The sequence below is a fragment of the Haemorhous mexicanus genome, chromosome 3 (genome assembly GCF_027477595.1).
Source record: "Haemorhous mexicanus isolate bHaeMex1 chromosome 3, bHaeMex1.pri, whole genome shotgun sequence".
Taxonomy (NCBI): domain Eukaryota; kingdom Metazoa; phylum Chordata; class Aves; order Passeriformes; family Fringillidae; genus Haemorhous; species Haemorhous mexicanus.
Window position 1 is genome coordinate 71193093 of NC_082343.1, and position 26048 is coordinate 71219140.

Genomic DNA, 26048 nt, shown 5'->3' on the forward strand with positions numbered 1-26048 from the left:
AAGTTACATGTAATGGAACACCTATTAATGGAATTTGACACCAATTAAACAGGGATAAGAAAAGCTCTCCCTTTTGGTTCTCCCCTGCAAGAGCCAAAAGGAATCTGATGCCTAATACCTACCAGTCAGGATTCATGTCAAGGAGCTGGCAAGAGTTACCAGCTCCTATCTAGCATGCCGTATAATCAATTTGTTAGTGCATTTAATTTTAAATTAGAGCCTCCTTAATGAGCAGGTTATGTCTTCAATTTTAACAGCTTTTACTCCACACAGCAAATATGGTGCAGAGAGTTAAATTGCAAAGACTTGGCTAATTCGGTCACTTCAAAGCCCAAAGAGTTTTTACTTCTTTTTCACTACAGGGGTCACAGCATGTATTCTCCTTTCCAACAAGCTTCAGAAAATGCAAGAGGCAGGAACAGAGACTGAGGATGGCACAGAAGCATACAGAGGCCCTGGCTTGGACCTTAGGAGCTCCTGAGCAGTGCCAGGCTGGCAGACAGCAACTCCAGCACACCCAGCCTGCAGCCCCCAACCACCAGAGGCCAAGCAGTGACACACAAGGATGCCAACCTGCAGGGTCTGTGCCACCTGGGCTTCATCACACGGTCAAACACAGCCATTCTGGCAGAAGCTGTCTTTCCAGGTGGGAAAAATGTGACTTGGTGAATACAGGTCAGAAGGCATGATATTCACTGTATAAGTATTATTTTCTTAGGGCACTTATAACCAGCATCCCTGTCTAGCAGTCTGGCTGCTGTCAGCCACCCCTAACACTGGGAAAAACTCAAGAATTTTAGCATATCAAAAGCTGTCACTTGTCTAAAGATCACATCCCTTTTCCAGTTGCTACAGTTTTAAAAATACAATAAACAATGAAACAATAGTAACTTTAATTTTCAAAAGCTGAGGAAAGTAGTTTCTGGTTTGGTAGATGTACCAGTGAAAAACTTTATTTTTTCTTATAGCCTTTGACTTACTTGTAAGTACATACTTCTATGTACTTCTGGAAGTACACAAAGTGTGACTTTTTTATCAAAAGCAGACAAAACTAGGATAAAAAACATCCAGAGCTATCTACTTGAGCTGAAGTATCTGTGTTGAAGGGCACAATCCATGCTGTGCCTTCATAAACACTGATTTTTTTCAGGTCCACGGGGACTTTAAGGAAAATCAAGTATTTAGATACATATAAATTAAAATGAAAACTTGTGGGTTTCAGGGAGGGGTTTTGACAAGAATTATTCAGTCTAAGTTTTACTAGGAGCTAAAGCTTCCCCTCTCAAAGGGGGCATACAAAGCATGTGTCTGTCTACCATTGTAGATTTTATGTTATAAACAGATAAGCATCATGGTTTCTCTGAAACTCTGAGCAAAAAGAGTATATTCATATAATTTTGAGGTAATCTTTAAAATACTAGATTCTAACAGTACACTGGAATAAGTTTTATACTGTTATCAATCACTATATTAGAAACAGCCTTGATCAAATTGTTTTCCTATATTAGAGATTTATTTCAATAAGCCATCTGATTTATTTCATGTGCCAATCTGATGGGGGGGAAGGCACCCTATAAAAAAGAAAATTATAATACTATATAGTATAGTATAATATAAGAGGCTTTGTTCTCTACAAGCCAACTAGCTGCTTTAGTCTGATTTATAACCAGGAAGCAGTAATACAAGCAGCTTCCAAAAAAAAGTCACAAGCTTTTTGTTCAATAAATATATTTTAGAAGTACTTTGTACCTGCTTGTATAGCCTTATTCTTCGGCTCTCTGCAAGGGTTAACAATTATTTATGACCTATCCAATAGCTTACTCTAGAACACTTGACTCCTACACCTCTGAAGTTGGTTTTATTTTAAAGCATCTCTCCAAAGCTTTTGGGGAAATAGCAAAAGATGTCATCTGGGTTATGCAGTCCTTTGAAATAGGCTAATTCAAAGTGTTATACAATAAGATCTACATGATTAAAAACTAAGTTACAAGAACTAACCATTAACAGAAGTCAGTTTACAGCTGCTCAAAAACACACTTGCCCAAACCATAAGGTAATTTTAAAAATAAATATCTGATGCAGAGTCAGTAATCTAATCCATTACCAAAAAGCAGTATATAACCACTTGTTATATTGAATAAAAAGTAGCTTTTAAAGCATTGAAGATTTTTCAAAAGAAGCGAAGATATTTATTATCATTAATCTCACTATTCTATCATGGGTAAATAATAAATATTAAAATGATCTTTCTGTTTTCATACTGAGTTCTACTAGCCCATGCTCTATCAAATACTCTTAACATGAGGATGTGCAATGGTCTCAATGCAGCATCTCATTGGAAACTGTGGGCTTTTCCCCACCTCTCCCTTTTAAGCCTTTTGGTTTACACCACTTCAGTTAAGAGAGCACCACCCGCAAGCTGTCCAAGAACAATTCACCATTTCAGCAGTGCAATGTGTGTCAGCCAGCCTGATACAAAGGCATCCATCTCCCAGTTGCACCTGAATTTCTTAGTTTAGGAGTGTACTACAGAAAAAACACCTGCTAGGGAAATAACTCTAGTAGATGTACAGGAGATGGCTAATTGACATCTTCCCCATCACCAGAAGCCGAAGCTCCATCAGCTGCTGTAGACAGCAATAAACCACAGCTCACCTGGCAGCTGGGAGGGACAGGGTAAGAGGAGCAGTTACATGAATGCTATACTAGTAAATTAAAAGGCTGAAGTTTGAGAGACAGAAAAATCCATGTCTTTTGCTTTTAATAAACCTGAAAAATGGTGAATACAATAGATTCTAAAAATCGACACTTTACAAACCTCAATACAAAGGAACAAAAATTACACTTCTAACATGTTTTACCCCTTTCACACTGCATCTAAAACACACAAGTGTCATTGGCCATGTATGCAGCTGAGTACCAAAATAAAGAATTCTCTTTGGAATAGTATAGAATATTTTTCAAATCTCTCTTTTCATGGTTAAAGTATTTTAAACTTTGCATTGAGACCAATGCACAAAGATTTTATCTGGCTTAACTAATACTTCTGATTAAAGCGCTCTTTTAATAAGACAACATCCAAATTAATTTTGTGTTTCTCCCCAACTCAACCTGCAGTTTAAATCTGGCTTCCTATCACCAACTGCTTTCTAAATCAATAACACAAAGGGAAGTATGTATAGCTTCAAACGCATCACACCTAGGAAGAAATGTGCACTTACCAAGTGAACATAAGGCACAAAGTATCCAAAAAGTGCAGCTGGAATCCCTAAAGCCCAGATTCGGTAACTGAGAACTTTGAAAACAGAGAAATTGCAAATCTTTTTCGCAGGAGGTAATTTGAATTTTCCCTTCTTTCCTCCCTCCTTGTCTTTGGTGTTGGGAACAAGAGGTTTGTATGTAAATCCAGCCAGGAAGAGAACAAACATAAGGATGCAGAGGACCCTCAAGGTGTTGAGCAGGTCGACAGAGTCGATGAGGACCCTCAGGAGGAAGGGCAGTGACACTGTGAACAGGCTGCTGCCTGCGGTGACAATGCCATTCACGAGTCCCAGGCGCTTCTTGAAGTAGTGCCCGAGAATGACCAGGGACGGCTGGTAGGCAAAGGAGCAGCCACAGGCAAACAGGATCCCGTAGGTGAAATACAGAGGTTCAATGGTGCTGTACCAAAAGAAAAGAACAAACCATCAGCGTTTGGTAAGGCACTGGATGCTCATTCACCTGGAAGTGACAACAAAACAGCTTCTCAATCAATCAATCAACCAACATAACTCACTACAGTAAATAAGAGTTTGTATATACTTATAGCTGAATAGCACTGTATCAGCTTAATTCAGCAGCTATGCTGTCTCCTTCCACTGACAAATTTTGCAGAATTCACTGAAGAAGTAAAAAAAGAAAAATAAATTCAATTTTTATTACATCAAACAGTGTGGCTAAAAAAAGTTTTAAAAATCACTGTCAGGGCAAATTAGCCAAATATAAGTTCAACCATTGCTGAGTTTTTGGATTTTTTTTCTCCAAAGAAAATTGTACTGTTTTGATTTACATATTTCTTCACTATGCTAGCAAATGCTAGTGCAAATGTAATACTGAACTCTCCTCATGAACCCAGAAAAAGCAAGTAAACAGTTTGCTATGAAAATAAAGTAACAAATGTGGCAAACATCATTAATACAGAAAAATTAAATATTTACATACTGACAAAATTCTGTAATGTACTATATTAATAAATTATAGACTCTTTAGGTATTAATTTTTTAGACAAATAGTCTTTTGAATAAATATTTTAAATTCAGTGGTTTGACACATATATTGAATATGCTAAGAAAGAGCTAAAAAAAATTGTTAATAAGGAATTAAGTATTTAATCTCATAGTAAGGGAGATCTTCATCATAAAGTTCACTGTTATTACCATTTACTCTGCAACTGAAATAAAGAAGAGCCATTGTAATTGATCACAAAAATGTGACATCAATAAAAAGTACTTATGCAAGAAATGTTAAAAGTATGAAGTAACAGCATCAGTATAATTAATTAAATTAGTGCTGTAGTATTAGTGAAAGAAAACATGTTTTAACATTTAGATGGAGGCAGGGTGCAAGAAATTTTTATGAGTTTTCTGAGGTGGCACATGAGAGTTTATATAATTTTTTTTAATGTTATGTTTACAATGAACCCTCACCTCTTGTTTTATCAGTTAACATCTGCATTTAAAGCACTTCTGGAAACAGTTAATCTTCTTAACGCTTTAACATTTTTTAAAGGAGCATGAATGCTTTATGTAGTGCTTTTCATCACAGGATGCAACCCAGCAGCACCCCTCTGTAAAAAAATAAGATTCCACAAGCTCCCTATGCAAGAACTTCTTAAGAAACAGTATTTGACTAACCAAGGTCTGACTCCAGGTACTCTGGGTTTGTGTATTATAGTGAAAAATAATTATTTGTGTAACATAATATTGTCACATTCTATATTAAACTATCAATTTCTGAAACTGATGATATTCTACATAAGCCAGCAGAAACAACAAAAGGGGGAAAGACTTATTACTTTTATTAATGGAAAACAACCAGGAAAATAAAATCAGAAGTTACAAAATGAGTGGAATCACACCACACAGTCAAGACAGTGAACTTTTGCTTCCATATGTAAATTCACTTAAAGAGTCTGCAGCACAACATGCACATTAAAATATTGTTCTGCATTATAAAAACTTACATCTTAATTTCCTAAGACATAAAATTTATATTAAGAAATTAGTGCAATGCAAAAGCAGTAGATCATAGTAACATTTGTCTGTTTTACAATATTTTGCTTCCAGAACGCTGACTTCTGTATCTGAACTGTACTCCCTTAATGAACTGATAACATCATGGGCATAAATCATTTTAGTGCGAGTAACATAATGAAACACCAAGTATGCACATCAACCTGGCATGTACTCTCACAAGAATTCACCCCTCAAAGTGCTCTTCAAAGTTTGGTTAAGCTGAAATATTTTTAAAGCCTTTACAAAACAACTTGCTCTTGCATGTCTCTTCTGTGCCCTTGTTCCACTGGTATCTGACAAACACAAGAATGATCTTTATCTAATGACAAGGGTGGTTTAGTATTCATCACTCAACATACTACTAGGTAGAAAGGAGGAAGAAAGACCTTCCCAAGACACATCTTTTAGTTTTTACCGCACATTTAGTAAGAAGTTTCTTAAAACATATCAAGAAGTGGAGGTTTTGTTTGTTTGCTTGTTTAATAAAATTAATTAAGCCAAATATTTGCACCAGGATTAACCATTCAAATCACAGCAGCTCACATCCATCTGATTCAGAGTACAAGCACAGAAAAGACATTTTCACAAGCTTTTTGCCTGTGTAAATACACTTGCACCTAAGTGGAAAGCTCTTCTGAATGTAGCTTAATTGTTCCAATACTTATTCTGCTAAGGGTGGGGATAAAAAAATTGTCTGAAAACTAGAGGTAACTGGATTATTTTCCTGCTACTTTTTACACTCTACCTTCACTAACCAATTTCTGTTGGTGACTAAACTAAGTAAGTTTCCTGTTTCCTCATCTTCTACAGGGTACATGCAATAATTTAGTCACTCTTGAATTTAAGATATACTCTGCAAAAGTTACATACAAATGAAAAAATGAAAACAAACACAGAAATTAACTGCAAACTAGAAGAAAAAAACAGAAAATGAATAAGCCTTAAGTATAGTCGATATACGAAGGTTTTCTCTATCTCCATGTTTGGCAATTGGGCCAGTAAGAACAGAAGAAAACATCAAATTTCACTAGAATTTTAACACCTTCCTGGAGATTCTACTGTGGTTTTATCACCATTAAAACTTTCATAAGAAAATTAAAGGGACAGGCCAGGAAGGGAAGACAACAACAATGTTTATGTACCTGTTAAAACACAATCTACATCAAGCAAATATATAAGTTTATCCTGGACAATGCTGTTGATCTTATAGCACTAGTCTTGCTGTTGATATATTTATACATAGTAGTTCCTGTTAAATAGGGACTCTTGTTTTTATTTATAAACATTATGTTTTTAAAAGTACTTCTTAAGTTGAAAGTTCACAATAGTTTGAAAGGCAAAACCAAACCCAAATAAAACAAGTTTCCTAAAGATAATATAATGTAGCACTGCTTAACCCTTCTGTTGATTAGATCAACATTAGAACACTAAAAAAATTAATAAAATACTTTCAAAGTTACGAATTTAAATTTTTTACCTTACAAAAGAACTTGAAAGGAGTCCAACAAGCCCTACTGCAGCTCCAATAACAGCTACTTTTCGACAGCCAAACAGGTCTGTGAATATGCTGACTATTGGGGAGCAGAAGAAGACCATTCCCATGGAAAGAGAGCTCACCCATGCTGCAAAATAGAAAAAAAAAAAAAAAAAGACAACATTTTAGAAGACCAAGCTATTTCAGCTTTCAGTTAATACTTGTTTCCACCTAGGATTTTATGTTGCTGAACTAAAGTTGGGAAACAATTGGGTAACTATTTTAAAAACATTTAATTACATCTTAAAATGTATTTACCTAACATGGTAAAAAAACCCTAATAATTTACATAATCAACTAATTTAGATTTTATTAGTTCAAGGAATGCAATTAACTTTTTTGTAGCTATTACTTCTACAATTTTTTTATAAACACAAAAACATTTTTCTAGTAACAAACCTAATATTCAAACTGATGCCTAGGTCATTAAAGATACCTTTGAGGATCTGTATCCATTCTGACATGTTAGTTCATTTCACTTGACTTAATGCTATAGACCTTAATGACTTTAAACAGGTACATCTGCTGAAAAAAGAGTAATAATTTTTAAACTTCATTACTAGATGTAGATCATGCTGAACATCAATAATGAGCAATCAATAGGCTTTTAGACTGTAATATAAACATTAGGAATGTGATTTTATTCTAGACTAAACAAACTTGGGTTAGTAAAACCTCTTTCATACATATAATGGGAAAATTTCACTACTTTTGATACTGCTTGAGCTTTACAGACATTGTGAAAACCGTACTTGGTTTATTATCATTCCAATTGGATTCAGGTGAGTCATTCCAATTGGATTCAGGTGAGTCCACTATAGTTTCAGCCACAAGTGTGGATTTTAGCACAGCTAGTAGTTACAATTAATATGTTTGATATATATATAGTAATGTATATATTGGAAATGCCCCCGCCGCCAATATGGGAGGAAAAAATTGTCTAAACAGGAAGTGGAAAAAGCTCCTAATTCAAAATTAATTGGAAAAAATATTTTATCTTCATTTTGAATTATACAGAAGACAGGACAACTCTTTCAACCTGAAAGAGTTTTATATTTGTATAACTGGAACTTTGTTTAGAATATCTTTCTTAAAGACATAGTTAGATAAACAACTGTGATTCAGTGATGAAGGCAAATAAAATTATCTGGAAAAGCATAAAACCACAGGACTAAATGAAGTATATTTGCAAGTAGATCTACCACTACACATTGACTGAGACCTCATCGTGCAAGGCACTAAAGACAGAAAAAGAAACCAACAAGCAAAAACTTGTTTCTTCCAAGAGTTTACAATGCAAATGAAAGACAAGAGAATAGATAGTTAGAGATAAGCAGAAACGAGTACAAGAAACAAAACCTTTATTTTAGGGCTACCAATGCTTTCAGCTAACCATGTTGAACCTCTTCCCCAACTGTCTGGGGAAGAGAGGGAAGGGTGTGTGTTACTGGGAGTTTTTGATCATGTGATAAAATTATAGAGTTTCAAGGCACAATCTAAAGAGTGAGGTACTTTTATGGCCATTTCCTGTGTAGGACTACCTCATATATGATAACCCTGCTGGCCTTGCACCTCTGCAGCAAAAACTCAAGCTGTATGAAGGGACAGCACAAGACACTAGGAAGAACAAAGACCCCATGACATTGCTTGAACAGCAAAGACCAAGTTTATGAAAGGTCTAGTCCTTCCCTGCATTGAGGAATGCTCAAGAGCACCTTGGGTATGGCAGGACATAACTCCTCTGGGATCTGGCTCCTATTACAGCCCCCTTGGCTACTGATGGGACAAGATATTATAAAACCAGTTTGTAGGCAGGAGTCTAAGGGAGGAGATGCTCTTACACAGCCTGGAGATCAGCCAGTTACAAAGCTTCTGAGTCATCCAACTTCTACAAGACTCCTCATCCTTCTACTTATCTTTCCCTGAGTGAGCCGGCAGTTTCACTGTCCAAAGGAAACTGCAAACACCAGGGGACAGAATATCCATTTCAGCCTGTCATCCTCCCAAATAAATGGTGGCTATACCACCATGAACAGCCCTCAGCACCTCTGCATGATTTACAGGGCAGCACTAGGAATCATAGCCCCCTCCTGCAAGGCCAAGAGGCAGCTAAGCCTTGAGATGCACACTCATCACAAGTCACACGGAGTATGAAGGTACCAAGGAATGGCTGAACCACCTGTCACCCTTCCTGTCCAGGTAGAAAGAGATAAAAAGGCAACAGACACGGGACAAGCCCACCAGAGATGACTGGTTTTGAGAATCCAATCTCACATGGACCCTATTCATGGAGACAAAACAGGCAAAGAAAGTGGGCACCTGAAACTGACCTGAAGTAGCTTGCATAAAGTAACAGACTAAATTACTTTAGAGCTACAGGCTGTGATTTTATTTCCATTCTACTTAATGAAGTCAAGGTTTACAGTGTTTTTTAATGGCCTATACAGCTAATAAAATAATTGGAATATAAAAGGCTGAAGTGAAGACATTCAACTCAAACTAACAACATGTTGATTTTGTCTCTTTAGGCTTCCAGGTACTCATGAAAAAACTTTTTTATCACTCGATTCTCTCTCCTTATTATAATGTCAGGGCAGAGCCCAAAAGAGAAGGTTTCCACTGGTTTTCAACACAACAGACAGTTAAGATAAATGATGATGCCTTTCTGAAGCCATTCAGAATGGAATGTTCATGTGGGAATAAGTCCCACTGCAGAAGTGGGAGAACACGCTGTACCACTTATCTACCTAATGAAAACTGGAGCCCTTTAAATTATTGCTTCAGGTTAGTAAGTTGCTCTCATTAGTCTACAGAAATGTAATTTAGAGACGTCGTTGGCATGTCTTGCATGAACAGCTTTATTATTTATTGAAAAAAATATTCTTGAAGTAAAACTTCACCTCTATACATAGATGAAGAAAATGTACTGCCTTCTTCCTTTGTGAAGAAACCTTGCACCAAAAATAAACAGAACAGTACATGAGTAAATCTTTAAATGCCCTAATGCAAATAATTCCTGCTGTGATATCTTCACTCTATAAAGAAATTTTTGGCTTTAAAGTATATTCAATAGATCCAAGTAATTTTTGATCTCACTTCGTTTAAGTAAGTTTTCAAGCACCCTTACACTTTTTCATGCAGTAGGAAAAATGTACATTGAATTGTCTTCCACATTTTTTCAAACAGATAATACAACTGTCCTAAGTAATACAAAAAATTACAAGTGCAGCTTGCCAGAATACTGAGAGCTCTCTAGAGCAGTTATTACATATTAATTAAAGTATTTCTCCTCCAGGCTACTGGCTGCCTTCCTGGCACAAGCTGGCCATACTCCAGAGCTGCTAATTCAGATACTAATACAGCACCTAATTGCTACATATAACTGTATTCATATTCATACACAAAACATTTTGATTGCTATAGAAGAAAACCTATTTCTACTTTAAGGACTTAAGTATTCCTTAAGGCACTGAAAGTTAAGAATTAGCTCCTCAAAACATGTAATTTTCTGTAGATTTAACAATTCCCAGGCTTCCCTAGAAGATGGAAAAGTAGTCATCCTTAAGATAAAAGTATCAGACCAGAGAGCAGCTGTACTGAAAAGTCTGTTTGTTCTGTGCCAGTGAAACACATAATGGATTACAAAAACTCAAAACTTTATTATAACTAGAATTATTCAAAAATGAAAGTCACAGCTACATGTTCTTTCCTGATCAGTTCACTGAAAATCTGAACATATATTCCAATATTTCTTTAATTATTTCCTCTGTTCAAAAGTCTACAGCAACGCAACTATACCATGTACTCCAAAAATATGCTGCTGTTCTACCACAACTCTTTAAAAATTAAATAATTATTATTTTAAAAGTGTCTTTACTATAAATATAATATCTAATATCTGAGCACTCTCAGAATTATTCCCTCTGTCACAGTTAGATTACACAATACATATTTATCTGCCAAATTTTACACCAAGCTATTAAATATTTTAGTTCATTTTTTTAGAGTCAAGCACCAGGATTTACAGGACAACAAAAAAGAAATTATCATGTTCTACTGGAATGCTTTATAATGCACAAATTTAAATTAAGGCTACTTGTCCAAAACATTCTTGTTTAAAATCAAATTTTTCTAAGCATACAATAAGGAACAATAAGGAACTTAACAGTTTTATATTTAAGTGCCTTTCAAGTGGTTGGCTCAACAGAGTAGTAACACCCTTCATACTTTAACAAGCTTCAAGATGGTGGGTTTTTTTAATATTTTCCCTTGAGATTGTTCTGGTTGAGAAAGGGAAGAAAATGCTGCTGTCTAGAAGACAAGTTATGAGAGGCAAGAAAAATAAAGGCACTTAGTAACTTCTAAAACCTCAATAAGCTTGAATAATATTTAGCTTTCACTAAGTTATTAGTTACAATTTATGCAAGCATAAGGAAGCCTGTATGTACTCTCCTAGCCTCAAACCACTGACAGTTGAGAGACTTTGTAAGCCCATTATTATTTGTTTTTCTTTATACATAAATGTGGACATTAATTCTTTTTCCACTGTATTTTCGAATATTTTGGCAATTTCTCCTCTCCGAACTGCCAAGCTTCTCTGGAACACTGGTGTATTTTCAGCATCCACAACTTTTTACAGCCAAAAACTCCATAATTTAAATATGGAATGGGTAACAGACCTGTACTTCTATTATGGCCATTTACACAGCTATTCTCTTCAGCAAAGCATAAGATTGACTGCCATAAGAGATTTGTTATGAGAATAGTTTGGGAATTTGAGAGATCCTGTTCTGGAGGAAACAGGATTAAAGTTATTTAAAGTTGTTTAAAGTTATTTCTGGAAATAATTTGCATGTCTCCAGTTAGTATTAATAATTTCTTGCCTGTTAAATGACATTTACATGGCATTTAATTTTTAAAACAACAAGATAATTGCAATGCCATATAGATCAAAGACTGATTTAGCCCAAAATCCTGTTTCTGACTACCACAAAGTACTTCGACAAAGACCTCTGGATAAATGCTTTTTCCCTGGCTACATCCTCCCAAAATCCAGCAATAAGCAGCTTAGAAACCGCCTAAACAGAATGCTGCATCTAACCATTCAACAAGAACATTTAGTTCCATCAATATTATTTTGGCTTCTCTGCTGTTGTTGTAATCAGTTACAGAACATGCTCAGGCACCAGCACCACATTAGAAATAACTCTCCTTGGCTTTGAACTTACTCATATTTAATTCCTCCACTATAAGAAACAAGAATTAATCATCCCTGCTGAGGTTCCTCTAGAAACCCATGATTTTATATGCCCTAATCAGATCTGTTCATACTAATTTCTTCTCCAAATGAAGCAACTTTTTGATTCAGTCCTTGTACAGAAGATGTACTTTGCTCCTTTATATTGAGTACATCCCACTGTTTCTGAGACCAGGTAGCCAGAATTGCATGCAGCATTTAATAATAAGTTTTTTTATTTCCCAGTTTCTCTGTTCTAATTATACTTCCTTTTTTCCCCCCTCTTTTTGTTCTTTATGTATTGCAGCTGCTTCTGAGCAAATATGTTTATAAAACTATCCATGACCTTATTTTCCTACAAATGCTAATGATGTCTGAAGATGTAGACACCTTTTTTTTACCACTTATTTGGATTACATTTCTCCTCATGAGACACCTCCATAAACTGAATTAATCTGCAATATAAATGACTCAGCAATATCAGAAGAACACAGCAAGTCTAGTGGTCAGCCACCAACACACCCCTGTCTGAGGACACACTACAGTTTGAATTTGTTCAGCATGCAGAAGACATGCAGCTCAAAATTAATTTAATCAGTGTCTTCAGGTATCTAACTGGTGATTATTACAAACATAAAACTATCTTCTCTTCAGTTGTGTACAGCAATGGGACAAAAACCCAACTGAAACTGCAACAAAGGATATTCCAATTGGATGTCATGAAAATTTTCACCATAAAGGTAGTCAAACTTCAGCAAGTGTGATGAAAAATGTAGTGGAAATTCCTTTTTCTGGGTGTATTTAAAACTTGACTGGACAGCACTGAACAACTCAGATCTAACTGATCTAACTCAGAGGTTCAATGTATTTTATCTTGACCAGCTTTGAGTGAAGGGTGTCAGACCAGATAACCAGAGAGTCTCCTCCAACCCAAGTTATTCCATGTAATTTATGGAATGGTACTGTTCTAAACCCTGCTTCTTGAAAAATTGTATTCTGAAGATGGTATTAAACATCAGCAGTTCTTCAGTATAGAAAAAAAAAAATTTGGCTGGCAATACGAATTCCTTCTGGGAAAAAAATAAACCAAACAAACAACAACAAAAAACCTAGTTGTAAGATTAAAACTGTTTTTTCCTCCTAAAAATGGGAAGGAGTTGAGGGTATCCTTGAATCCTAAACCAAACAGATCCTAACAAGCAGACCATATGAGACTTATTATTAAAATTAGAGATGTGAAATTCATTGCTTAGAACTACCGTATCTCCCTCCTACTGACGCAATTTTCTCATCAGTATTGTTTTATTCTTGTTGCCTTGTGCCCAGAAGCACTGGGTTACCCTTTGCCTAAGGCACTCCAGATTCTCTTTTATCCACTAATGTTTTTTTTCTCCAGGGAAGGACAGCAATTTCCAAAAGAGGGAATTGCTCAGCAGATGCAAGTTACCTAACAGATCAACACAACCATTGGACCCAACAAATATTCCAATATCCTCCCATGTCCCCTGAGAGCCTCTGTAGCTCAGCCTCCTGGAAATTGCCACCCCATTTTTCTCTAACCTATCACTTCCCAAAGACAACATCAAATACCTTGTGCTGCATGCTTTGCTTACACCTGCCTGTGAAAATTGTTCCAGAACCTGCTCAGAAAATTCTCATGAATTGTGAGGAATTTCATTAGTCGTGGGTGCAAAAGGGAGAGCAACTGGTTTCCACAGTGCCACTCCTATTACTGAGTGACCCACAGATCCCAGAACAGTATGTCAGTGCAAAAGGAAAGCAGATGTTAAAATGCACGTATAGACACACTTACTGTCAAAAAAGTCCACTGCTTCTTCTATCCAAAAGAGAACTGCTGATCCCATTAGAGAAAGTATGTATTGAAGGACTAAAAATAAATTCATGACATAATGCTGCCACAGGAAGTATCCTATACTCTGAACTCAGGTTACATGACTACAGCTTTCAGTTTGCTTGCTTTCCCATGTTTAGTTTGCAGATGTCTGAGCTAGGCTTTCCCTTAGAGCAATACTATAAAAAAAATTTTTTTTTAATTCTAAATTAAATGGAAATTCTGAAATACTTCGGGCAAAGATAATTTAGTACAAGGAAGTACCAACTGTTTTGGACACCAAGGCTATCTTGCACATGCTTTGGAAACCAAAATTATCTGTAAAGGATCTAGTCAGATTTCCATAAGATACTCAGAGATCATGGTCAACACATGAAGATTTATGAACCAGGAACTAATGCAAGTATCCAACAGGAATACAAGGCATTGGGGGGTTTCCCCCCAGCACTCTTTTTTTCTTGTCCCTGATGAAAAAACCTTTTATTGAATAACCTTATTACTGAAAAATACTGGTTGTTACGATGCATCTGAATCCAATAACTTAATATTAGTCACTGAATCCCTATAAAGAGACCTTTCAACAGACACCTTTTTTCCATATCACAAAGCAAGAAAGCACAACCTCTGCTTCCAGCAAACATGAGGTCATTATCAGGCAGTTTGAATTACGTATTCTGAAAGATTGAACTCCCAGATTTTGCCAACAGCTGTAAGCCCTCCTGTGCTTCTGTATAGCATCTCTTCAGTGTATTGCCTCTTGACCATCCAAAAAACTACTTCAGGTTCATGTATGCCACATTGAACTTAATGCAAGAAGGTGGAAGGAAGCATAAACTTGCCAATGTGTTGTAACATTGCTGTACAAGCAAAGCAAGCTTGTAGGTGTAAAAAACAAAAGCAAACATTCTGTCTAGTCAAAACACAGGCTTATTTCTTTCAAGGCTTTTTACACTATATTCTTTCATATGATGTGTGACATGCACCAGCAAGTGCCGAAGAGTCACATATATCCCTAATACAGTGAGCCTCCCCAAGCTTGCCATTTATCAGAATTGGACTAGACTAATTTCACTCTGTCTCCACAAGTAATGACAAGACAAAATCAGAATTTCTGAGATAACTCCATGTGTGCATAAGCAGCAGAAAAACAGAACAGTGGAAAAAAAAATAAAAGAGTATTCATATACTGACAAAATATCCCACACTACTGCAACAAGCCAATTATTTAAGTACCTTCTGATTTACACTTGCTATATTGACACAAGTTTAGGCAGAGTGTTATACCTTTATTTTTTTCTTGTTTGTGTCCCTTTTAACAAAAGGGACAGTAACGGTGAAGGCAAACCAAGTTCCTTGGGAACCGATCACAAAATCCCACCTACCATGGGAAGCTATCACAACATTTTCTTCAAACAGAGGAGAAAATATAAACCTGAAACAGTTGAAGATGTACTTACAGGCCAACAACTCTTACTACTAGAGAGACTGCAACTCTTTGTTTTAGCTTCTACTAACTTAGAGCATTTGTTTATTTTCCTCTAACTTTAAAAAGTTAGAGGAAAATAAACAAATGCTCTAAGTTAGTAGAAGCTAAAACAAAAGCTCAAAAGTGTAGTGTTAGACAAAATATTGCTGCTAGAGATTTTAAGTTTAAAGCTTTCAGGAACCTTTAAAGGAAGGCTGAAGTAAATCATTAACAGAAAAACACGTGCATTTGGGTTTCACAGCAAACTGAGCTTGACCTTTGACACTTAATAAAGTCTGAAAATGCTGTGGCAGGAAGAATAAACAAGGAACAAATCGATAAGAAATGGCTGTAACCACTTGTTTTTCCATTTAGAGTCATACTAGAATGTTTTCTGCTGAGACTCTTTTCAAAGTACAATGTAATCACATTTTTAACTAACAGCCTAAAAAATTGAGCTCCAGAACTGATTTCCAGGCATATTTTTATCTTTCCTGTCCTCCCCTCAAATTAGCACTGGCTTGTTTGTTCATATTTTTTTTTTAATTCCAAACAGTTGAAGGCCAAGAATCATGTTCTGTTTTGATTTAGGATCAGTAATTTTCTGCATAAGGAAGTAGTAGCTATTAACTGCAAAGATGACACTCTGATTTTCCAGAAAGTTTTAATCCTAACCGCTCTCCCGACCAACAGCTGCATACATTCCAAACTTATCTGCAACCAAACATAATACAATGGTCTTGTGTTTTAGAGCTATAGCATAGATTAGACCTCAAGATTCAAATTCCTAAACTCTTAATGGAGCTATCAGTCTTCTTTCTTTCCCTCACCTCACTTGCACTGGGGCAAGACTTGCAAATCAAGGTTGCCCTTCAATTGACCCAGGCATTCATTTCACTTCTACAGAAGTCCTTGTGAGACCATGAAGATAAAAGCAGAACAATAAAGAAATCCTAGTTCACAAGTATGTTTGGTACATTATTTGAAGTTCAGTAGGACAGACTGCCACCAAGCAACTCACAAACTAACCCTGACTTGTCACATTAAAACATCCTTCTGAACCTATCAGGATTGGCTAAAAGACCCCATCACATGTCAGTACCTTCAGTTCAACAGACTCCAACAGCCTTGCTTCCTTGATTACATCAACATATTCCCCTTATGTTCTGTATGTTCCTACAAATAATCAAACTAGGTTTTCAATCCTTACTCCCAAGGCTCAAACCGTTACACAAAAGATATTCCCATGTTACAAACTACCCTTTCCCACTCTTAACCCCAAAGCAGTCATCAGTCAATAGGCATTTTAAGCAAGGGACAGACTGGTTACCATAGAGGAAAAGGTAAACTAACCAAACTCTATTATGCAGGCCAAAAAAAACAGAAAAAAAACCAAGTGACTTTAGGTCAAATCATTTAGATGCTGCAAAAACTAAGTATTTTTCAAGGTAAGATCTGATTGTTTAACTTGCGCCTGCTTCAGAGGGGAATCTGTACTTGCACAGAAACAACAGTACCTATTTTGCAACACGACTTTACAAACCAAAAACCAGACAAATGTTCAGAGCCACATGGCTGCATTTAATAATGCAAGTACAAACACTGAACTACACAGCAAATTTCTGTCTTTGGCCTTATAACACTATTTTGTGCTATTGTTATGTGGAAAGTACATTTGACTTCAAAGCAAGGAACCTTCAGGTAAAGTGAGGTGACAATTAAAAAGTTCAGTATGTGCTCTTCATAAAGAATGCTTTCTTGGTTTTCCACATAATTTTATCAATCCTATCACAAATACAATGCCAAGTTAATATGGAAGTCGAAAACTGGATTATTTTTAAGCAACACTAAGAGTTGGATATTGTTTTCACAGGCTGAAGAAAAATAGGGGGCTTTCACGCATTTAATTTTCTTTTACCCACCATCTCCTACTCTCTTCCCTTCGAGTACAGAAAACTTAAGTCAACCAATAGCAGCATCTTGAGTTTCTGGACAGCAAACAAATGAATTAAAGTAACCTCCCTTTCAGAGGATTAATAGTGAGAGGAAATAATTTGCATGGAAAGCTTGATAAGAGCTGACAGCACGTGTGAAGAAATAAATCTTTATGTCAGCGTGTGCCCTTTATATCACTTACACTCACATGCACTCTTACCCCTGCAACCAAGTGAACCAGCCACTGTTAACTCTTGACCTTGTTCTTCTCTCTCCTCCCATGCAAAATTTTCAAGTCTGCCAATATGACTCACTGGGACAATAAGCTATTTCTCATTAACTTAATACCCAGCTACCCCGGCAGTTATCTGTCTGACTTCCAGCAATCCAAAAGGCCAGGCTGCCATTCATCTAGAAAACTTGAACAACTCGCTATATTGCACACACAGTGAGTATTTTTATCTTAGCTAAGCAGCTGGATGTGACTTGCTGAATAGGTCAGCCTGACAGATACAGGACATGTGCAATACAGCTTGTTGAGGTACTCAGCAGATTTGGAGTTCACACCTGCATATTTTTAGTTATTATGAACAACAAAGGATTTTGAGCAGAGTCTCAATATTGCAAATATTACAGGTTGCAGTTATAATCTGGATGATATTTACAGTTAGTAAAGCACAAAAATTTTTTAAACAAAATGCTCCCTGAAAAGCTGTTGAATCAAGACACCCTCCCCGAAGACAGAACATACTGTCCATACCCTATTTTCTGGAAGATCCTTAAGTCAAACCAATGGGCAGGAACTTGGGAGAGTCGCTTTTTATCAATCTTTAGTGTTTGTTTTTCTTTCCAAGGAAGGTGGAAGAGAAAGGCAAGGAGAGTTTGTACACCTACTACTGAGAAAGACGGCATGGATTGAGCACCTACCACAGAGGGACTTGCTCTTATGACACCAGCATGCCCTAGGGCTGTAAGTCATTTGTATTTCTAAACATGTCACTTTCCCCTAGTTAAAAACAAGCCACAAACCAGAAGTGGTTTCTCAGAACAGTGGTCCCAAACTTGCTTCCCAGGAGGCAGCAGGAGGAGCTGCAGCTGTAGATGCACCCCATGCTCCCAGAGCTGGCAATGCTTTCCTGGTATCTGAAATGATTATTTCTGGATTAAAGAAGTGACTCCTAAAATGTCATGGGGTTCCCTGGGCACCCAGGCATGGCATTAGAGGAATTGGAACTACATGGTGCTTAAGCTTCCTTCCAACCCAAACTATGCTATGGTTCTCTGATAAAAATGTTTGATAAAAATGTTTTGGGGTTTGGTTTCTCCCTTAAGAAACACTACTGAGAAACATGAAAGCAAACACTCCCTAAGATCTATTTTAAAGGAGCACCACACTTACTTAAAGTTAATAATCTAGAGCTGAGAATTTCAATTTGTGGTGGATTAACCTTGGTTAGACACCAGGCACCTACCAACCCATTCTACAACTCCCCTCCTCAGCTCAGGACAGGGGAGAGAAAATAACTAAAGGCTCATGGGTTGAGATCAAGGACAGGGAGATCAGTCACCAATTACTGTCATGGGCAAAACAGGCTCAACTTAGGGAAAGTAGTTTAATTTGTTACCAATCAAATCAGATTATTGAGAAATAAAACCTAATCCTAAAATATACATTCCCCTTCTTCCTGGGCTCAATTCCATTCCCAAATTCTCGACCTCCTCCCTTCAGTGGCACAGAGGTACTGAGAAAGAGGGTTGCAAAGAGTTCATCACATGTTATCACTGCTGCTCCTTCCTCATCACACTCTTCCCCTGCTCCAGCATGGGATCCCTTCCACAGGGGACTGTCCTCCAGTACAAATCCTTCCCATGCCCAGCAGTTCTTTCTGAACTACAACATTCCCTACAACATTTGTCATATATGTGAGTCCTCTTCAGCATTACAGGTTCTCTCCTTTATTGTATAGTATTACTTTCCAAAAATTATATGGTTATGCCTAAGACATCAGATCAGCTCTCAAAATACTGAGTATCGTTACAAATTAAATACTTTAAAATTTTACATAGATAAAATCCCAAAGATAAGGGAGTAATAAAGCCTACATAAAAAATAAAAATTGTGTATAAACAATCATAACTGAAATAAATTTGTTGTTTTAGTCAAGAACCACATCTTTCTAGTCCAATAATGCTTGTACTACACTGCTTATTCTTTGTGCATCCACCTACTAGCAATTCTTTACCAAAACTGTGGTTAAAAAAACCCAAGAACACCACAACACACACCAGTCCATCAAATTTCGGCTAGGGTTACAACCCTCTGAAGATTCTTTTAAAGAAAAAAATAGTTTTTCTTGATAAAGATCACAATATCTTAGTAAGAAAACCATTGTTTTTACTGACTGTTTTGCTGTATTCTGGAAAAAAATCAGAAGTCCAAAGCTCTTATTTATAAAATAAGTAGGCAAAACAACACAAAACTGATCCAATCATACTGTTGGTTGTTTTCCTCCCCTTTTTTCACCAATGCCTTTAGCTCTTCATGCTTCAGGATGCCTGTTTGAAAAAGACTCTTTGTACCTGCCATGAGCAAACAAATGGCCACACAGTGTCCAGTAAAATTTTTTTTTTTAAGTCCTGGATTAAAACATTGTTTATTACTTCCTTAATGTAAGCTGGGTTGGGGTTTGGGTTTTTTTTTTTTTTTTAAGAGAAACTACAAAATTTAGTCAAGGAATCAGTCATCTCCTTCAAATATCAGATGGGAGTTGGAAGATCTTAGGACGTTTCAATGCCCTATTCCTTTACTGTTCACTAGAAAAACTTTTTATTTATTGAAAAGAAGCCTAAAAACACCACTCTTCCTAGAAACTAGTAGTCTTCCTTAAAGTGGGCAAACATTAAATACTTTCTTGCAATGACACAGCCATTTTTCTTCTGTCAAAAGCAAAAAACTGGTACATAAAGAGTACAGATTTTTTTTCCAGTTATTATGCATACTGGTACATTACTGAATAGGATAACAGTTATCACAAAAGACAAGCACCTAATTATTTCTGCTGAAGGCTCAATTTCCATGCAATAACATTTGACTCTGATTTCTTAGAATCTCTGCATTTTACGTATGTTCCATTTTATCAGCTTCCTAAGCACTAATTAGCTCAGCTACTACCACCATTTCTACAACCATGTTTACTTCAGTGCTATTTCCAGAACTCTATCAATTAAGGAATTACACCAACAATTTTCCACCTATGCAGTTTAACTCCATATGAGTAAGTGAACTATTATTCCCTATTTTAAAATTTAAGGGAAGAGAAGTAGTAAAAATAACATTAAGCCTAACAAAAGTGCTATTACAACAGTAACTGTCACTAGATAATGTGTGAACAGTTAGATTAACATTAATAACACGTATACAACACATACACTCACATTTCATACAGAAGAAAAAGTCTCACTCTTATGATGATCTAAAAAGCTCAAGACATAGGGCTACTTTCACCAACCACTAAATTACAGCTTCTGAGAGAAGAAAAGGGCAGAAAAAGGAACAGAAGAAGAAAAGGGGCGTTAAGTGTATTACATGCAAGTTCCTGAACAAAGCTTTTGATTCCTGCTGCTCATGGAGTACAACTTTACTGAGCTTGGCCAAGGGCTGCTGCCAGCCCCACGAGTGACCTTAGCAGGTCTTCCGTGGGCTCCTGCTGCTCACTGCTGGGTTATAAAATGCAAGATTGGCTGCAGGCACACAGGGGCACAGAGAGGCAGGAGCAGGACCAGGAGCCCAAAGAGCATCCTGCCCTGGCTTCCCCCAGGCCCACACCAGGAGCCTTCATCCCTGACAGCTCCAGCCTGTCTATGCCCCAAGGAGCACTTGGGGGAAGGCAGGCAGGACAGGAGCCCAAGCCACAGGCACAGAAGAGAGGACACTCTGGCCTGTTCTCCCCAGTCTGTCCCAGGGGTGCCTGAGCCCCCATGTCCACCAAGATGAGTCTATGCCAGGGCACTTTCAGAACTGAGGAAGAGTACTGACCTGGGTCACGGGACACACTGGGGGAAAAGCATTTCAGGATTACACAATTAACTTATGGGAGGAACCAGGGAGATGTTTAGGGGTTTTGGGGAGGAACAAATGTGGAAAAGTAAGAATTATGAGAGAGTAAAAAGCATTGCCTATATGTGAGCATTTTTCTGGCCAGTACAGTCATCTCAGTGAGCCCGGCCCCTGACCAGCACAGCCTGTCCTGTCTGCTTGCTAAATTTCCATATTAACTTCTCCTGGTAAAGGCATCTGTGCTCACATCTGAGTATCTGAAACCAGCACCTGGAAGGATCCACATTGCAAATATGTATACATCTATTATAAATACAGATACACACACATTCACACTACCAGAACTCCATTCTGTTCAGCTAGAGAGGGGAGTGAGATGACACTGGTAGTGCTGTGTTCATGTGAATGGTGCTATTTGAGTGCCTGTCAGTTAATCTGTGTGGCCAGCTGTGCACACATGTGTACACGAGGTGTGCATGTGCACTCTCCGTAAGGGTGCCTATAGGAAATATTTTCAGCCTCAGTACTGGCTACACCAGGGACATAAAGCTGCAGCAACTTCACTGCTCTCAGGCTATCAGACCTGGCCTGAGATTTTCCCAAACACTTAGAACCAAAGAAAAAAAAAATTATAGCCCTACTTAAAATACACTGGTCCTCCCCTTCTGGTCCAAGCTTGTATTTTCAGCAAGTTGCACTTGTCACACAACACAATTAGTTCTTTCTTACACCAGTCAATGAAAAACTAGCAACATAGCAAAGCTCAGCAGAGCTGGCTAAACAAGACATTTCCAGTTCTGAAAGTCCAGTTTTAATTCCACCATCTTAGCAAAGGAGTTTTCATCTACAGTGTCCACTTGGAAACAGTTTTGTCCTCCTGAAGAGCCACTGTAGCATTTACTCCCAGCTACTATAGAATTAACTGAGGTGTCATCAGGAGCTCTGAATGTATCAAGGGGTAAGAAGGCATTGCACAAAAATCCTGCTGGAGATGTCCCTGTCAGGTAAATTCACTAGTAGCTTTTATACTGATAAAAAGACATTATCCCATCATAAGGAATACCTCTGGGAAGCCCCGGACTTCCACCCTAAGACTAGCACAGCATAAGAGTTGCTAGGACAGGACACTTTCCTTACAGCAACTGGAATACAAGTTAGGGAGCTCAGCAGCTGTTCTAAATTTCCATGAAGTCCAAATATCTTCACAGGAAAAAAAAAAAAAAAAAAGACCAAAACCCTAAAAAAAAAAAAAAAAAACCAAAAACACAAAAAAACCCCAACAAAACACAAAAACAACAAAAAAACACACCCCACCACCCCCAGACTTCCATGACTGATCCCTAAACAGAAATCTGGAAATTTGTTGTGCATAGCTTGACCTTGATAGCATAACATAATGTAAACTAGTACTAGGTAAAAGTAATCAAATAACATGAATTATTAGAATGCCTGCTCTCGAGTAGTGCTGGAGAATTTTCAAGTAAAACTTCAAACATATGTAACAACCCAACAGACTGCACAAGTAATTAACTACTGGGAGTGCAGACAGCAAAAGAACAGTGACTGTTCTTTAATTATTCTGAAATTATTAAAAAGTAAACTATAGCAGGCATGTTTCTTTAGCTAAAGTGTTTCAAAGAAAAGCTGTTGACACTCAGTATTCCCCAGCCAGCCCAAAGAAAACAAAGAAGCAAAAGGCCTGACTGGTTCCAATTCAGGGCGTGGACTGGAGTGCAGAAAGCCCTGTGGCTTGTGCTTTATTCGGTGAAAAACACTGGGTGCCAAAGAAGGATGAAATCAGCAGTAATGTCAGGAGTCCTTGGCAGTTCAAACCCGATAACAACCACCCCAGCAGTCCTCTAAAAATCTATCTCCAGAAGAAGGTGGCTGCTGTTCAGGGAGTTTCTTTAAGGAAAACAAGAGAAGCTTTACTGTACAGGGAATGCATACTCAGCCCATGAGAGGAAGTGAATCGGGACCCTGAAACTGGGGAATTGCTAAGTATTGAGCAGGTGTGTAAGATCTGAAGATTGGTAACTCTGCAGGTATGAATGAGACAGGAATTGCAATACCAAAACCAAGCAAAGCATTAAGCTGATAAGCTCCACCACTAAAGCAAGTGTGGCACTGGAGCCTTGTGTTTCCTTTGGCAGCAGCAAGATAGACAAAGCAAGAAAAGGGGAAGAAGGAAAACTAGGCAGATTTCTTGGATGACGGGATAGGAGCAAAAAGATTCTAACAAACTGAAGCCCTATATAAGAATGTGTAGGTGAAGTAGCTACCCAAACAAAAAGGGAGTAATTTTAATGACAATTCAGGGAATAGGTCTAAAAAGTATATTTTAATAATTTAAGTGGTATAACAGATGAGCAACTGCTATTGTGAAACAGAGGCATGTGTTCTTTCCCTTTTTGTACAAATGCAGAGTCATGGAAACATTACAACTAACTGAGTGGACAATGAATGGGAATGCCTTGGTGTGGAAACACCAGGAAGAACAGCAGGAGAAAACAGCAGCACGTGTTGACCACACCTAGATAAGCAGATCAAAGATCACAGTACCTCTACATATCCACTCCTCAAAATACCTAAGTCAGTAAAACAAGGCCTACATTTACACTATAGTAGGGGACAAACTATAGGTTAGGTCATTGAGAGATAACAGTGGGAAGATAAACAACAGGACTGAAGATAAAAGCAGCTAGGAAAGGGAGACAAGAGACTGAGCAAATTCTAATCTCAGTAATGACTCAGAGGTGGAACAGGATTAAGAGATCCCCACCAGTACGATTTCCTATAGGGAACAAAAGTCCAAATTCAGCATATAACTACTAACCTAAGAAAAACCCAGCAGACATGAGGATTTTGATAGCAGGAATTTCCCATCACTCATTGCACAGGGAGGATTTCTGGCAAGACCATTCTGACACATTCATCTCTGTGGTCTGGTTGCCCAACAGCAGGTATTGAGTACGTGGGTAGGACTGTGTGCATGCACAGGGGTGAGGGTTGGTTAGGTTTTAAGTTAAGGTGAGTTTTTGGGTTGGTTTGTTTTAATTTTAAAAATTACCTCCCTATTTTCTAATGGCTCATGATGAACTTTGCTTCAACATTATTCATCATTTAAATTGAAGGAAATTAATGGGACAGGTAAGAGAGGAAAAAAAATGTATACAGTATTAACAGGGGAAACAGTCCATAACTTCCATCACCGTATCATTCAAGCATTAAGGAATCATATGTACCAACCATAGTACAGACTATTTTATATCTGACTCAACCTTTCCCACTATTTGGCTGAGGAAAAAATTTCATTGCAGGAGAAATTCCTGATTTTCTAAATAGCATATAACACTAGCTTATTGTGAAACAAAACCTGATGCAGCAATTTAAATGCCAAACCTCTCCAAATTCAATCTTCTTTTAAAGCTGCAATTTAATTAATTCTCTCCCTGGCTATTCCTGGCTTATGAACATCACAATTTAAAGACCAATTCAGATAATTCCACGTACCAATAAAATTAGGTAGCATTTTAATACATTCTTAGCCAGTAAGTTACATGTGGTATCTGACTTTTAAACTAGACAATGCAATGTCACGTCATATGTCATGCCACTTGCATCCTTCAGTCATTTCTTAGAATTACTTACTCAACCCAATGACATGGGCAAAAAGTAAGAGCTGATAAAAGTGAAAACAACAAAGTAAAGCTTGTTAAAAAATAAAGGGAAACTAATTAGGAACAAAAATTTTATCTAATAAGTTATTCTGCATGAATAATGATCAGCTTGTCAAAATGCATACTGTTTGTTCACGAAGCTCACAGCTGGAAACAGGAGGGATATTTCAGGTCAAGAACAAGGTTCTTTGGCAAAAACTACACAAAGAAGTTTGCACAATTCCTGCCAACATCATGCTTAGCTTGAGGCAATGCTTTAACTTTCAGGAGCTCTGAAGTGAATCAATTAGGGAAAAAAAAAAAGGAAACACCAAAAAACTTCTAACACAGTTACTGAAGGATTCTGGTAGTTCTTCAACCAGTTTACTACTCTTAAGAATATTACAGATTTCATATGAGAAATTATAGAAACTAGAAAATTAAAAGATCCAAAGCAACAATATTATTTTTACATGTTTCTCTTCCATTCATAAATGCAACTAGGGACAGCTCCTTAGAAGACAAAGGACAAATTCACTGAAGTTGCTCATATTCAAGATGGCTACTGTCAAACTGGGCCATTCCTGCTTTTCAAAAGACTGGAAGGAATAAGGCATGAAAGTCTCTATCAGTCCTTCTCCCTTGCCCCTCACCCCCAGTCAGAAAGTATCTTCACATAACCTTGCCAAGGCAAACAGATGATGCCATACACGGCAGTATGGCTGAACATAAATAGTAAGTTTCCTGACAACCAGAACTAAATACTTGCTAGGTGCAAGTTGGTAGAAGCTTCAAGACCACGACCCTTTTCATGGCTTTAATATAGCCAGATAAAAGAAAAGAATTATTTTTTAAAAATATAGGGATAGGAAAAAAACCCTTTTTTTTCTTGTTTGAGGGGAAAAGACCCCAGCATTTCCATGTGGCAAAGATACAACTACAAATTCTTTTTAAAACTACTCCTCAAGAACAAAGGCTCTTCAGTACATAATTAGAGAACTTATATTTTCAAGTATGTTTTCTGCATTTTTCTCATA

The 26048-nt window shown here is 37.3% G+C and overlaps 1 protein-coding gene across 1 annotated transcript in view; it reads right to left on the reverse strand.

The window, feature by feature from the left end:
- SLC16A10 (solute carrier family 16 member 10) overlaps positions 1-26048 on the reverse strand; it is a 65956-nt gene that overhangs the window by 18963 nt on the left and 20945 nt on the right. The window contains exons 2-3 of the mRNA XM_059842284.1: positions 6751-6895; positions 3222-3660 (exon numbers count right to left, since the gene is read on the reverse strand). Coding sequence (XP_059698267.1) covers positions 3222-3660; positions 6751-6895 — 584 coding nt within the window. The remainder of the gene's footprint in view (positions 1-3221; positions 3661-6750; positions 6896-26048) is intronic.